Here is a 14,853-nt window from a genome sequence, read left to right as displayed (position 1 = left end):
TCCTGATGGCACCTGGTATTTTTGGCCACTGTGTGACAGAATGTTGGACTGGATGAACCATTGACCTGATCCAACATTAGCTTCTCTTACGTTCTTTTGTAGGCTGCTCCTAGTTGCTATTGTTATTCTTTCACTCACTCCCCGCACAAAGGTGAACCAGTAAGTGACAATGATACCACCATTCACTCAACTTTGGCATTTGCTGAAGGGGCCATGGAAAGGTGCTCTAGTAGTAGGGAGGGAGGAAGAGGAGAAGCCATGTGCCAACTACATGTACACAAACACGTAGAGAGAGGAAGGATTGGGCAATTCTCTTGGGATCTAGGTGAGCATGCAATGCCATTGCTTCTTCCCTCTTGTTTCTAGTGAAGGAAAAGTGAGAAGATCTGTTGAGTCTGAAAGGAGAACAAAAAAGTTTGTGCTCTGCGCCCTTCAAGGTTTCTTCTATCAATAAATGGGATATTACCTCAGCATCCTCTACAATCTCTCTCTTCCTGGTAGGGGAATGCATAGAGGAAGCAGCAGAACATGTACTTAAGAACATAAGAACATAAGAGACGCCAATGTTGGATCAGGCCAAAGGCCCATCCAGTCCAACACTCTGTGTCACACAGTGGCCAGAAATACCAGTGCCATCAGGAGGTCCAGCAGTGGGGCCAGTACTTCTCTTGCACTTTGCTACTTTCACTGCATCCAGGCACATTTCTCATTAAGAAATGGAAGATTGACACTATCGTTTCAGTCCAAGGTGAGCTTTCAGAGCCATGAGCCTCAGCAGGTGCCCAACCATGCTGACCCCTGATGCCAACATTTTCCTGGTTCTTCGCTATGCTACTTGTGAGGAAACCAAGCACCAAGAATACAGAGCATCACTTGTCACAGACTGAGAGTTCCTATCTATACCTTGTGGCTAATAGCCACTGATGGATCTCTGCTCCATATGTTTATCCAATTCCCTCTTGAAGCCGTCCATGCTTGTAGCCGCCACTGCCTCCTGTGGCAGTGAATTCTGTGTGTTAATCACTCTTTGGGTGAAGACGTACCCACCCCAATTCTGTCATGGGCTCTAGAATGTAGATCAGAAATCCATACAATGGGGACATGGGGCAGGGGAAGCTTTTCTGAAAATCTGAAATCTTACAATTACAGGGGGGGGGCGTTAACCCCACTCAAATAATCAAAGCAACATAGAAAGCCCTTTGGGGATTGCTGGGCATCCACAACAGTATTGCTGAGACTTCCTTACCTTGGTTATTGTCAGTCAAAGGGGGTGGGGCTGAAAAAGTGAACAATGGAAGGAATGGAAGGAAGCAGGGAAAGGGAAAAGAAGGACATAAAACTGAAGGAGGGAAAGCAGAAAAAAGTAGGTGGGTGGGAGAGAAGAAAAAGCAAGAGGCTGCAGTGGGATGAAAAGCTGAAGACTGGAGGTAGATATAGGTTAGTTGGTATGTGGAAGGAGAGAAAGAAGCAGGGAAAGGTGAGGATATGGGGTTTGCCAGGGAAAGGACATACTGGAAGGAATACTGTTGGGAGGCGGAAATACCAGGGGATAATTAGTTGTCCCTTGCAAGTCCTTTAGTTTTTCAAATATATAACTACAGGTAATTCAGTTTGTTTTAGTAGAAGACTGTTTGGGTTAGGAAAAAAATACTATATAGAAGGCTGAGCATTTTTTCCCTTAGGACAAGTCCCTTTTACCAACAACGTATCCCAATTTATGTTATAAGCACTCTGAAGTTCAGTCATAAATCCATGCATGTAGTTCTGGCCCTTAAGTATGTTGGAGATATTACTATAAAGTTAGCAGGGTTTTTACTTTGCATTGCTTTGCCACAGATTTTTCCCCCATTACTACAAGTATTAAGTTATCTATGGCCCCGGTCACACGGCAAAGTTGCCGTGGGAGAGGCACAAAAGGTGGGCGGATTATCCGAGCGCGATCACACCCCAACATCTGGGAAGTGGAGCGCACCCGTGGCTTACCACCGACAATGCGGATTTAAAAACTAGTACCTCCAAGGTACTAGTAAACGTTTGCCACGGGCTGCCTCCAGACGCCCGTGGTGTGATTGCGCCGGCGCACGGCATTCCCCTCTGGTCCCTCGTTTACCCGCTGGCGCCGAGGGAAGGACCCGTGCTGTGCCGCCGGCGCGTCTGATCGCGTAATCGCGGATCAAACTGTGCCGGGGCAATTAGCCACGCCTCCCCCCGCACGATATCCGGCCCGTGTGCCCGGGGGCTATGAAAGTATGTCAAGTATGTTACAAGGCAGTAAAAGCCCGGCAGGAAGAAATACGGTGTTTTTTCCCCAACGCAATACTATAAATCAGTCGTTCAGACATTGCACGTTATGCGATCAGTTTAATGACTATTTTACTTTTTCATCTCTCCTCCTTGTTCCATTGTAGTTGCAGGACGAGTGTATACACTGAACTGTCTACCAGTGCCTAAGCAGCCAGAACTGAATCTAAGCTGGCTTCCTCCCGATGGCATTTTTAATAGCTTCACAATTGAGATCTCAAACGGTACCGGTACTTTAATCAGAACGAAAGATTACAGCTCAGAAGATCAGGGTGCCCTAATAAAAGATCTGAGTTATTTTGTCAGCTATACTGTCAGGATTGTCACCCATTCGTGTGGGGAATCGAGCTTTCCTCCTCAGGAAAAAACATGTCTTACAAGTATCACTGGTAAGCATCAAGCCTCCTTGTCCAAGTTGGTTGCAGGGTGAGGAAGTCTGCTTGTAGATAACACGTTTCTGAATGACGCCGTGGATAATGGACATCGATTGAAGTGGATAATAGGCAAAGATAATAGACATAGCTATGGTCATAACATTTAAACCTTTGTGATGAAAGGTAAAATACCTGCCCACTTGAAAACTGCCTTGTATTTTCCAAGTATTGTCTGTTGTCCTCAGTATCAATGACTGACGTATGGCAAACCTTCCACGTAGTTTATTTCAACTTGTAATCCTTCTCTAGGGATGTAATGAGGGAGAACAATCTTAAACATGCAGGAAAAACAGAACATCTCACTAAAATACATGTTTTATATAAAAGTTATTTTTATGCCTGCTTAATTGGAGCTGCGGTGGCTCAAGTGGTTAAGACGCTGAACTGCAGGCTGTGGAAGGTCGGTAGTTCAGCAGTTCGAGACCCGAGTGTGCCGCATGACGGAGTGAGCTCCCGTCTCTAGTTCCAGCTCCTGCCAGCCTAGCAGTTTGAAAGCAAGAAATTGCAAGTAGATAAATAGGTACCACTTCAGTGGGAAGGTAACAGAGTTCCGTGCGCCTTGGTGTTTAGTCATGCCGGCCACATGACCATGGAAACGTCTTCGGGCAGCACTGGCTCTTCGGCTTGGAAACGGAGATGAGCACCACAACCCTAGAGTCGGATTCGACTGGCTTTCGAGCAAGGGAAACCTTTACCTTTACTTTAACCATCTCATTCCTTTAAAACTGACTATATTGGTAAACTGTGCCCCAATTATGTCACAGTTGATAAATCTGATTTTGACTCCATGTTGACATAAACAACTATATGGTTTTGTTCAGAAATACAAATCTAACTTATAAAAAACAATTGTGCTCAATAGCGCCCCATGTTCTGTACAGTTCAGATGGCCCCCATCTTAATTTGCCAGAAGTTTGCAAACAGTGGAGAGCTTAGAAACTGCCATTTACTTAATGGATTTGGTCTAACCATGTATATCATTGTGGGAAATGTTGTAGGGGAAAATATATTGAGGTCATTTTGGAAGTATTAAAACCTTGCAAAGACCAATTCAGTTTGCAGGAACTGAAACTGAGTTTGAGCTACAGCTTCACATGTTGAATAGCTAGTTTTCATAGTGATCAATGGATCAGGGTAAAATGATCCTTTCAACCAAAAAATTTTTCCCAACACACCCAGTATTGAAAAGGAAAAGCTAAATTAAATTATGTTGATAACTGAAATTTTCCATGTGTGATATATTGGGCAGCACCCAATGTATTTCTAGTGTTTTTGTTTTGTTAGAACAGAAAATGGCATAGTATTAAAACTGACATTTTCTCCAATGTGTTTCTGATCAATTTAGCTTAGGCATAGTACTTTCACTATGCCAGTGGCAGATTCATTGTATTCCAATATATTCTAGTATTCACCTTATTTTTAAATGAAATGGCGTGAACCAGTATTGCACAACTGACCCTATTATCCTTGAGAATACATGAAATATGGAATTATACAGGTCTGCTAAAATGGTTTTTAGCATTTTAAAATGAGAGCCAGTTTTGTATAGTGGTTAAGTGCGTGGACTCTAATCTGGGAGAACCGGGTTTGATTCCCCACTCCTCCACTTGCACCTGACTGGATGACCTTGGGCAAGCCGTAGTTCTGATAAGAGCTGTCCTTGAAAAAGAGCAGTTTCTGTCAAGAGCTCTCTGGGCCCATCGACCTCACAGGGTGTCTGTTGTGGGGAGGGGAAGGGATAGGAGTTTGTAAGCTGCTCTGAGACTCTTCTGGATAGTGAAGGGTGGGGTATAAATCCAATCTCTTCTCTTCTTCTTCTTTTATGATTTGGTTACATGTCTGGAGTCCCATTCAGTCCCATTCATAGAACAGGCTTAATTCTAGAAGTTTAATGGCAGTTGACACAAAGGAAATCTTACAGCAGTGCCAGAACGTATTAAGCTTGAATCACTAACAGAAGGGATTTTTATTGCTGTGGAGGAGCTACATTCCCTGGTGTTGGCCATGGGTGTTCCATTAGCAATTTATTGCATCTGCTACACTTTTTAGTGCTGGTTTACTTTAATACATTTACTGTATCATAACTGTCATTAAAATGAGAATAAGGTGCTACTTGTAGGTCACTGCAAACATACAGTGGATTCACTGTGCTGCAGCTATAATGCGTAATGCCGTTTAAGCGCCTGGATCCTCCATGCCACTACCACTTGTGGTTGCTGGTAATGGCCTTCAGATTCTTCACAATGGGGAGGATCCAGTTGGTGACCCGTATCAAGAGTTTGCAGATGTGCAGCATCTGCAGTAGGTGTTTCACGTAGCCTTTGCATGCCTGATGCAGTGTACAGAACATCACTGAGTAGATTGTTCATTGCCCTCACAAGCAATGGAAGATGTTTCTTTGTAGTTTTTCAAAAGAGAGTTGAGCTGTCGACGTCACATTTCTTCCATGTCTTGATCAACTTGTTACCGTTTCTTTGTTTTGCTGTGTAGACCCTCCAGTTCCCTCTCAAAAGCCTGCTCTGGAGCCAACTAGCCACAATTCTTTGAAAGTTCAGTTCAGCCCTTTCAATTCCATTTATGGACCCTTAAAAGCATATGCAGTAATAATTACATCAAAAGGTAAACATTGCATACTACTCACTTGGTCATTGTTTTAAAAATCTGACTTTATGCCGGAAGCAGAGAGATCCGTATCTTCCCAGTGGGTGTTTGTGTAGTAAAGGAACAACCATTTGCTTAAGATCCAGGTCTCCAACTTCAAGGAAGTTCTTCTTTTGTGGGGCTGTCACAGTCATCGTCATGGAAACAGCAATATTTGGTTGCTTACCTATCTCAAGCAGTAGGGCTGCTCCCCTGCTGTAATAGTCTTCCCATCATCCATTGTGTGGAAGCAGGGTATTTATTTTGCTGATTATGGATTGTCAAGCGAAAGGAAAATCAATGTTTATTTCTTTAATCATTTGCAAGTAACAAGAGAGATTGGCCTAAAAAACAGGAGTGATTGTGTAACCGGGTGCTTTCATGAGTCTGGACCTAATTAGATCCCTTTCAGTCCATCCCAATTACTGACCCTGATTTCCATGGTCGGCACTCCCTCCCCTCTTCCATAACTTCCCTAACGTAGCAGGGAAGGCTCATGTCATCACCTCTCTTTCATTCCGGAACACTACTGTGAGCATGTGCAACAACATCCAGAGACAGTTGGAACCATGGGAAATGTAGTTTCCACGCTTCCCTAGCTTTTCCTGGCAGCATGCAGTGTCGGGGGCCTGCCTACCTGAGGGACCGCCTTTCCCCATATGTGCCCCAGAGAGCACTGAGGTCAGGGTCACAAAATCGCCTGACTCTCCCTAATCGCCTGACTCACCTGACAGATGCCAGATTGGCCATTACAAGGTCTAGGGCTTTTTCAGTGGCGGTTCCACACTGGTGGAATGAGCTCCCGGAGGACATCAGGGCCCTGCGGGACCTTTTACAGTTCCGCAGGGCCTGTAAAACGGAGCCCTTCCACCAGGCCTTCAATTAGGAGCCACCACTGACAACTATTGCAAACTGAACATACCACAGCCCTATGTAACAACGCCGGATATGGCCTCTCTCCAGCAGACTATGTATAGAAATTTCCCGCCATCTGTTTATATTTAGCACTTTATATAATTGTTCGTAATGAAATTTTGTTGTATTTATTGGTTTTATTGTATTTTAACTTGTGTATGCCACCTTGAGCCAGTTTGCACCGGCAAGGCAGGATATAAATTGAAGGTAAATAAATAAAATAAATAAATTAAAGGGAGGGCTGTTGCAGTGCCTGAAGTGAGCCCCCTCCCCCTCCTGAATATGTTAAAGAAAGAAGGAGTTACAGAAAAGACTGTGCTGGGGGGCTTAGTGGAATATCCTGAACACAATTTAGAAGCTACATTTTTTGCTATCAGATATTTAGCTATATAATCTTGGTTTTGTAAATTATTTCCAGAGCAGAGTGGGGTGAGGGCTTGTTCATCACTGATCTAGAGCTCAGACTAGGGGTGTGCGATTTTTTTTTAATTTGGTATTTTGGGGTTTGGGTCTATCGGACCCGAAAAAAATTCGGTATTTCCAAAAAAAAATCCCAATTCCAGTACAGTATTTGGATCTGGGATTTTTCAGAAACCCCCAAATATTTCAGGTCCAGTAAAACCAAGAATAAAAATACAGAATGGAAAAAAAACCCAAAAAAGCCACCCCCGTTCCTGGACATAAACAAAGCCAGTAAATGATAATAGGAGTACAATACAAAATCTTGATGTCGTTATTCTTGAGGTTGTTTTGACTGAGCTCCTGGAATGTTTACTCTTTGAGACATCTTAATGGATCTGTAAAGTGTGCAAAGCAAACTGAGAAGTCCTCGATATACGAGTTCCCGAACAGTGTTAATCACTCCTTCATTTGAAAACATGTAGTTCCAAGGAATGTAAGAGGTAAAGAGAACACGCTTTCCTAGGATTAAACAGCAGTTTCGTATGTCTTTTTCAACTCTATCTCTCAGTTGGTGTTTGTCACCAATCTCTTGCCCTGGCACAAGCAGGATTTTGAATGACAATAATGTGAATCAACGCAACCTCTCTCTAATGTCTTCCCAAAACTGTGCTGCAGAAGGAACCAAACCTCCCTTGGGGAGGTTGATCCCTAAGGCACACAGATCCTAGCTGGGACGGCTTCTGCAGCCTGGTTAAAACCAGGCTGCAGGAGGAGCCAGCTCCTTGATCTGCATGCTGCGGGGACATTAAAGGGACTGCGGTAGGAGCCCAACAAACAGCTGAGAGGCGGGAGCAATCTGCTCTTTCCTCTCCTCTGTTTTAGTATCTACCGGTAATTCCCGAATATATCCGGGATTTTTTCAGGATCACACACACACACATTTTTCTCAAGAAAACTCGGATACATTTGGGATGCTGAAATGTACTCAAAAAAATACCAATACCATGTTTTTTAGGTATATTTTCAGTTTGGGTAGACCTGAATGCATACCCCCTAGCCAAGACCTTTACTTAGAAAGCCTGAATACGATATACTTTTCGTTTTTGTTTTATCCCTTTTTTTTAAAAAAGGAAGAAAAACTTTGTTTAGGCTTCATGAACGCATGAAGTTGTCTTATACTGAATCAGACCTTTGGTCCATCAGAGTCAATATTGTCTACTGAAACCAGCAGGGGTTCTCCAGGGTCTCAGGCAGAGGTCTTTCCCATCACCTCCTACCTGAGCCTTTTAACTGGAGATGCCAGGGATTGGACCTGGGACCTTCTGCATGCCAAGCAGAGGCTCTTCCAGTGAGCCACAGCCCTTTCATGCCAATTCAGGTTTACTTCTCAAATTCCTGTTCCATTGCTGTCTCAGTGTCCAGGTTACACAAACTTTGACATCCAGTTTTAGATAAGCCTTGATGAGAAGCTGTTTGCAGTTCTGTTCTCAGAAGAAACCACCAGTAGGTGCTTTGGGGACTATTTTATACAGACTGAAGATCTGATGAGTAAACCATATTTTGAAAGCTGTTGTTCAGAAATGTTTGAACATGCATTCTTGGATGTAGGGCGTGTTCTAGCCATCAGAGAGTTTTGCTAGGCCAGTAACAGCTAAAATATATAAGAGTCTGTGTCTTATTCAGTCTTTTGATTTCAGATAATATGCTGCTGAAAGACATAAAAGATGGATATTTCACCTCTAGTGTTCTCTGATTCTCGTGGCCACTATTAATAATGTGCTGCCTATCATTCAGCCTTTACATTAAAATTATTTTATCATGTACTTTTTTCCGTACAGAAATGAAATGCAGCAATGAGTCCTTGACAGGCACCTATCAGGATTTTGCGAAGGAAAAAACAGATTCTTATGTCGCATATGTCAAAGATGTGCAAAATTCCTCTAACGCTGATGATTATGATATTGAAATAGGAGATGGATCAACCAGTCATGGCTATTTCAATGGGAAGCTGCGTCCCCTTGGCTCCTATAGGTATTTTTTATGAAGTCTTTGAACCTTATTTTCCTGAATCTTTCATGTGACCCAAACTTCAGATAAGAAATTATCCAACTCTGATGCTATTGCAGCTTAATGACTATTTTTCTTGTCACTTTTCATTAGGGCATGTGTGGCTGGTTTCACTCGTATCATTTTTACTGATGACTCTATCAGTTCAAGGGAAAGTTATGTCTCATTTTCGGACTTCTCTGGATCTGTAGACTTACCCCAAAATCCAGGTATAATTATTGACATTTTGTTCTTAGTATTTATTTGGCATTTCAGCTGGTGAACCCGGGCCCATTCTCCTTAACCACCCTGTGCCTGCATTGCGGGGAGGGCGGGGTATAAATGTGATTAATAAATAATAAATAAATAGAGATGTGAAGGTATGGGGGGGCTTTTTCACAGATCCCCCCCCCATTTTTGCAACAGAAAAGTTGGCAGAGCACTGAAAAAACCTCCTATGAAATATTTTACCCTTTAGAATGAGTTAAGGCAGTGTTTTCTAACAGAAGATGTGCCACATGGAAAAAGTCTGAGGACTTCTTAATTTTTCTGCAAAGGAAATGTGAGACCGATTTCCCACAAGCGCTGCTCCACGCTCGCTCTTCCCTTTGTGTGATTTTCCCCGTGTCTACTCAATCCTGTTTTTTGAGGATTGAGTAGATGCGGGGGAAATCGCACGAAGCTGCGGGGCAAAATGCGGCCACGCAGCAGCTTGTGTGAAATTGACACGTACCATCGGGGCAAAAGGGAAGAGCAAACGTGGAGCAGCGCTTGTGGGAAATCGGCCTGAGGCTCTCCCACACCTGAGACTGTTTCCCTGCCATCCACCATCCTACCACCAAGGACAGCAACTGGCCCACCAGTCTCAGAATCGGAAAGGAGAAGGGTTCTAGTACCCAGGTCCTCTTCTTTCGGGCTCTCCAGATGTTCTCTCCCTGGTCTGAGCTCAGTCTGCTTCTTCCTCCCAGGCCAGATGTGGTGCCTTCCTATTTATAGGATTCCTTGGCCCCACCCCCACCTGGTCTCTGATCTTCTTCCACCTGCTTTATCTGGGAGACTATAAAAGGAAGCCTTTCCTGCCTTTCCCACTGCTGCCTATCTCCCTGCCCTATTCTTTCTCCTTGCAAGTACCAGAGGAAAAGAGGACCTAGCCCAAATCTCACAGCTGCCAGAGACTCTGGTCTTGTTCACATATATGCAGGACACCTGTTTGCTCTAAATACACCAGCATTTGCCACTGTGTTGCCCTTGAAGGGGAGGCACATTGTTGGAGAGCCAGAACTTGCCACAGCTGTATGACACACATCCATCTCAGAGTATTTCACAATCTGAAAAATGGAATATATAGTGAGATACCTCATAGGACAGATGCAGAGTGGTGGTGGGGAGTGTGTGTATACAATAAAAGTGTAAAGCCTTTCAAAAATTAGAAGAGTGATCTCAATTATTGTTAGTAGTCTGCAATACGTTTCCTGTGCAAATACTTGCTTAATAAATGATGTAACCTCCTGTCTCCAGTGAACTTACAATTAATGTTCTTCTCAACATTCTTTTAAGTCTTCTTTCGTACTTACAAGATTCAGCCAGTAGTATTAACATTTTCAATCTTTTGGATAATAGGAGTTTCAGAATTGTAGCTATGACACTACAAGTTTCTTCCATATTTAAACATGGATAACCAAATACAATCTTAATGCTGAATCTGAAAAGCAAAGCTAGATGGTTCTCAACATTTTACTGTATTGCAGCACTTCCGTTTTTAGAACTCATTACTGTGGTTGTGGTAGATGTTCATTGTAACAACTGTCCCTATTTCTTTTCAAGATGTTATCACGGGAGCCGTTGTTGGATGTATTCTGGGTGCTGCTCTTGTCGCCGCAATAGTGGGTTTCATCTTTTGGAAAAAGAGAAGGTGCTGTACAGTAGGCAATTTCATGATGATCCAGTGTTTTTAATGTTTCATAATGAACATTACTAAAGCTTCTGTTTCACATATTTGAACAGCAGCAGATCGAGTGCAAAATGTGCCCAGCAGAGCAAATGCCACTCTGGCAGTGCCAAAACCCAACAGGACTAAGGTCAAATCTGTTCGGTTTCGGCATTGCCAGAGTGGCACTGGTTCTACTGGGCACATTGCACTGGTTCTGCTGCTGGCCTTGCAAACATGCCCGCTCCCCACACCTCACTTTCTACTGCCTTGCTTTTTTCCTCTTTGGGTGCCCATAGAATTGGACCCCCCCTGGTCCAATCTTTTTGAAACTTGGTGGTTCTTTTGGGGAGAGGCTTCAGCAGCTACATTGCAAATTTGGTGCATCTACCTCAGCGCCCCCCCCCTCCAGCCCACTGAATATACCCTAGGAGATTGGCCAATAACTATAATGGTCCCATAGGGTATAATGGAGCCGAAAAATTCCAATACAATGCCGATACTGGAATTCAGGTTTTCAAGGCAATAACAAATTTTTAAGGGTCCAAAAACCCTGAATCAGAAAAATAACATTTTTTTTGCACATTCCTAATGGCTGATAATTTATCACCATCTTTGTGAAACTACAGTTTCAGAGGTCCTGGGAGAAGCCACAGCAATTTAAACTGGTTTCAGCCCATTTTTAAATTTAAACAAACCATTATTAGGGTTTTTAGCAGCCCTAATAATTTCCCCCCCCCTATCCTTCTCTATTACATTAAGCTCAACTCCATCCAGGCCTTCTTGGATGAGGGAAACTTAGATCCTTTCCAGCTGTGTGTTAAGCCTGGTTGTGGTACTGAAACAGCCTTGATTGTCTTGGTGGGTGACCAATGCCAGGAGCGGGGCCGAGGGAGTGTGACTCTGTTGATTCTCATGGACTTCTCTGTGGCTTTCAAAACCATCATTCATAGTATTCTTCTGGATTACCTTTCCCGGATGAGATGGGGAGGCACCGTTCTGTGGTGGTCCCAGTCCTACCTTGAGAGCAGTTTTCAGATGATGGTGCTAGGAGACTGCTGCTCACCCCTTGGCCTTTGGCTTATAGGATCCTCCTAGGTTCCTTGTTTATCCCCTATGCTCTTTCACATCTACATGTAACCTCTGTGTGAAGTGATCTGGAGATTTGGGCTGGGTTGTCGCTAGGCTTACCAAGTACCTACCTCGAACCGGCGGGGGACTCATACTTCTTGTCAGGAACATTCCCGCACAGAAAATAAACGCGCCGCACCATGCCATCGCCCAGACGTGACGCCAGCACGCTGGTCATGTAGCTGGGCGACTCTCTGCCCTGGAAAGACTCATCTGTTTCCTTCTGTTGTCATTTTTGGGAAGCTGGGGAAGACTATTTTGGTTCATTTGGCATTCTTTCAGTGCTCCTCTTGCACTTCCAGCTGATTCCAGGGAGGCCGTAGAAACCCTGAACCGGTGCCTGGAGGCAGTTTTAGAGTGGAAGCAGACTAATAAACCGGCGTTTAATCCTGACAAAAACATAGGTACTACTGGTGAGCAGAAGGTCTGGCCTAGAATTTTAGGTGTTGCCCATTCTGGATGGTGTTGCTCTCCTGTTGAAGGACACCAAAACTCTAGGACTCTCTGCCCTGGAAAGACTCATCTGTTTCCTTCTGTTGCCATTTTTGGGAAGCTGGAGAAGACTATTTTGGTTCATTTGGCATTCCTTCAGTGCTCCTCCTTCCTGACAAGACCGCATTATGACTTTCATTGGCCCTAGGCACTTTTGGCTTCACGGGCCCCTCCCACAATAATATCAGTATTAAAAATTATGTTTGATATAACTTTAAATACTTCAACTTTTTATTTTTTTTTCTGGTTTAGGCAAAATTTAATAGATTTTTATGGGCCCTAAAATTTTGCTTTTTTCTGATGTAAGGGGGAAAAACATATTTTCTTTGACCCTGAAAGCTCGTTTTTTTCCTTTTGATTGTAATAATGGTCTGGAAGAAATTGTTCCAGGTCCGAGGCTTAATCACGCTGAACTCTACTTCTACTTGGGCACCGCTGCTTACTTGTCATCCCTCCTTACTGGGGGCTGCTGCGTTAGGCTAAACAAGCCCAAGCTGTCGAAAGGAGCCGTCGCTCACCCCGCACAGTTACGGGGTGCGTTAATTCGCCATCTTGACCCGACCAGAATCCTGGGTCATGGGCCCTAAAATTTTGCTTTTTTCTGATGTAAGGGGGAAAAACATATTTTCTTTGACCCTGAAAGCTCGTTTTTTTCCTTTTGATTGTAATAATGGTCTGGAAGAAATTGTTCCAGGTCCGAGGCTTAATCACGCTGAACTCTACTTCTACTTGGGCACCGCTGCTTACTTGTCATCCCTCCTTACTGGGGGCTGCTGCGTTAGGCTAAACAAGCCCAAGCTGTCGAAAGGAGCCGTCGCTCACCCCGCACAGTTACGGGGTGCGTTAATTCGCCATCTTGACCCGACCAGAATCCTGGGTTTTTTTTGCCTTGATTGTATGTATGGAAGTTATGGGTCTGCTGTTCTATAGAAAATGTATTTCATTTCACGCTGCACCCATTTCATGCTGCAATGCGAAATGAGTGGGTTTATCTGTGTGGAGTTTGTGGGTATAGTGTTTTGCGTTGTAGTAGGAGAATTAGCTTTCTTGAAGTCTGGTATAAATATATTACTTACCTCCTGTGAATACATTCAAGCTGCTACTTGAAAAGCATTTAAAATTTATAGCATAATGTGGATGTATTAGCGAAATCTAGTAGGGGTTAGTGAAGGAGACACGTGAGGAAATGTGTGTTTGTTTTGGTACTAATCCTTTTAAAACTTGTCAATTTTACAGGAAAGATGGAAAAAACAATGAGGTGCCATTTTCTCCAATTGCGTGAGTTGACTCTGACTTCTTCTAGTACTAAGGAATAAATCCATATTTGGGCGTCTGTGTTCACCCATTGCCTTGTATATCAGCCCAGTTTTAAAGAAGGTTCTTTTTGTGAACTCATAACACTTCCAGGACTTTTATGAAGATTTTAGATCATTAGGTCATTCAGAGACCCAAACATGTTTATACCTTTTTAAAAAATCTGTTATGATGCATTTGTGTATGGAGTACCTATACATTACAGTCTCTTTGCTAAGATGCTTATGCAAAGGCATGAGAATGCTCACGTTATATGCTTGCAGCGGGAACATTTGAAAAGCCATGTCCCTGATCGTGTTTACAGTTCATCCACAAGTAGACACTGTGTTCACGATCGTGTTTGCAGTTCATCCACAAGTAGACACTGTGTTCATGAGCCAGTGTGCTCACTCCCTTTTTACTTTGTGTTGATTGAATGCACAAATGGATGTTGCTACTACTGTAATTGCTTTTAGTATGTTTTTTCCAGCATTTTATTGTTACAGTACAGATACAATAGCCTCTGCCCCTTTTTGGTGACGTTTAAGTATAGGAAAGGGCAAAAACTGGGAAAATGCAGTTTGGTTCGTGGTGTGCCCGATTTGCAAACTGTGAAACTTCATGAACTTATACATGTCAAACGAAACCGTTCCATTCATGAGGTTTGTGACCTGGTAGAACAGCCCCCTAGTATGCTAAAGATGCCAAAATCACAGGGGATCTTCAGCTGACTCTCCTCTCCTCTATCTGGCCTCCACGTTGGATGAGGATTGGATATACGGGATCCAAGTTACAGCACCCCAAAGAGCCTGCTCTGGCAGGGAGGGAGGGGTTTAAATTGAATAAATAAATAAATATAAATATATAAATAAATAAATAAATAAATAAATAAATATGTAGACAGAGAACTGCCAGAAGTACAAGCTGGGTTTCGAAGAGGTAGAGGAACTAGAGATCAAATTGCCAACATTCGTTGGATTATGGAAAAAGCAAGGGAGTTCCAGAAAAATATCTACTTCTGCTTCATTGACTATGCTAAAGTCTTTGATTGTGTGGATCACAACAAACTGTGGCAAGTCCTTAAAGTGATGGGAGTACCAGACCACCGTCTCCTGAGAAACCTGTATAAGGGTTAAGAAGCTACAGTTAGAACCAGATATGGAACAACTGATTGTTTTAGCATAGAAAAAGGAGTACAACAAGGATGTATATTGTCACCCTGTTTATTTAATTTATATGCAGAGTACATCATGCGAAATGCTGGCCTCGATG

At 43.3% G+C, this 14,853-nt stretch overlaps 1 protein-coding gene across 1 annotated transcript in view; it reads left to right on the top strand.

Annotated features, from left to right (window-relative positions):
* The window catches only part of LOC107108401 (receptor-type tyrosine-protein phosphatase eta-like), a gene marked incomplete at its 5' end in the record, with an annotated part of 58,716 nt that overhangs the window by 27,844 nt on the left and 16,019 nt on the right, over positions 1-14,853 (top strand). Inside the window, 7 exons of the mRNA XM_015408830.1 lie at positions 2,409-2,690; positions 5,226-5,354; positions 8,531-8,723; positions 8,853-8,968; positions 10,563-10,650; positions 13,525-13,566; positions 14,072-14,243. Coding sequence (XP_015264316.1) covers positions 2,409-2,690; positions 5,226-5,354; positions 8,531-8,723; positions 8,853-8,968; positions 10,563-10,650; positions 13,525-13,566; positions 14,072-14,243 — 1,022 coding nt within the window. The remainder of the gene's footprint in view (positions 1-2,408; positions 2,691-5,225; positions 5,355-8,530; positions 8,724-8,852; positions 8,969-10,562; positions 10,651-13,524; positions 13,567-14,071; positions 14,244-14,853) is intronic.

Source organism: Gekko japonicus, unplaced genomic scaffold (assembly GCF_001447785.1).
Source record: "Gekko japonicus isolate JY-2015 unplaced genomic scaffold, Gekko_japonicus_V1.1 scaffold3953, whole genome shotgun sequence".
Classification (NCBI taxonomy): domain Eukaryota; kingdom Metazoa; phylum Chordata; class Lepidosauria; order Squamata; family Gekkonidae; genus Gekko; species Gekko japonicus.
Note: the sequence above shows the minus strand (reverse complement) of the source record. Positions and strands in the feature narration are given on the sequence as shown.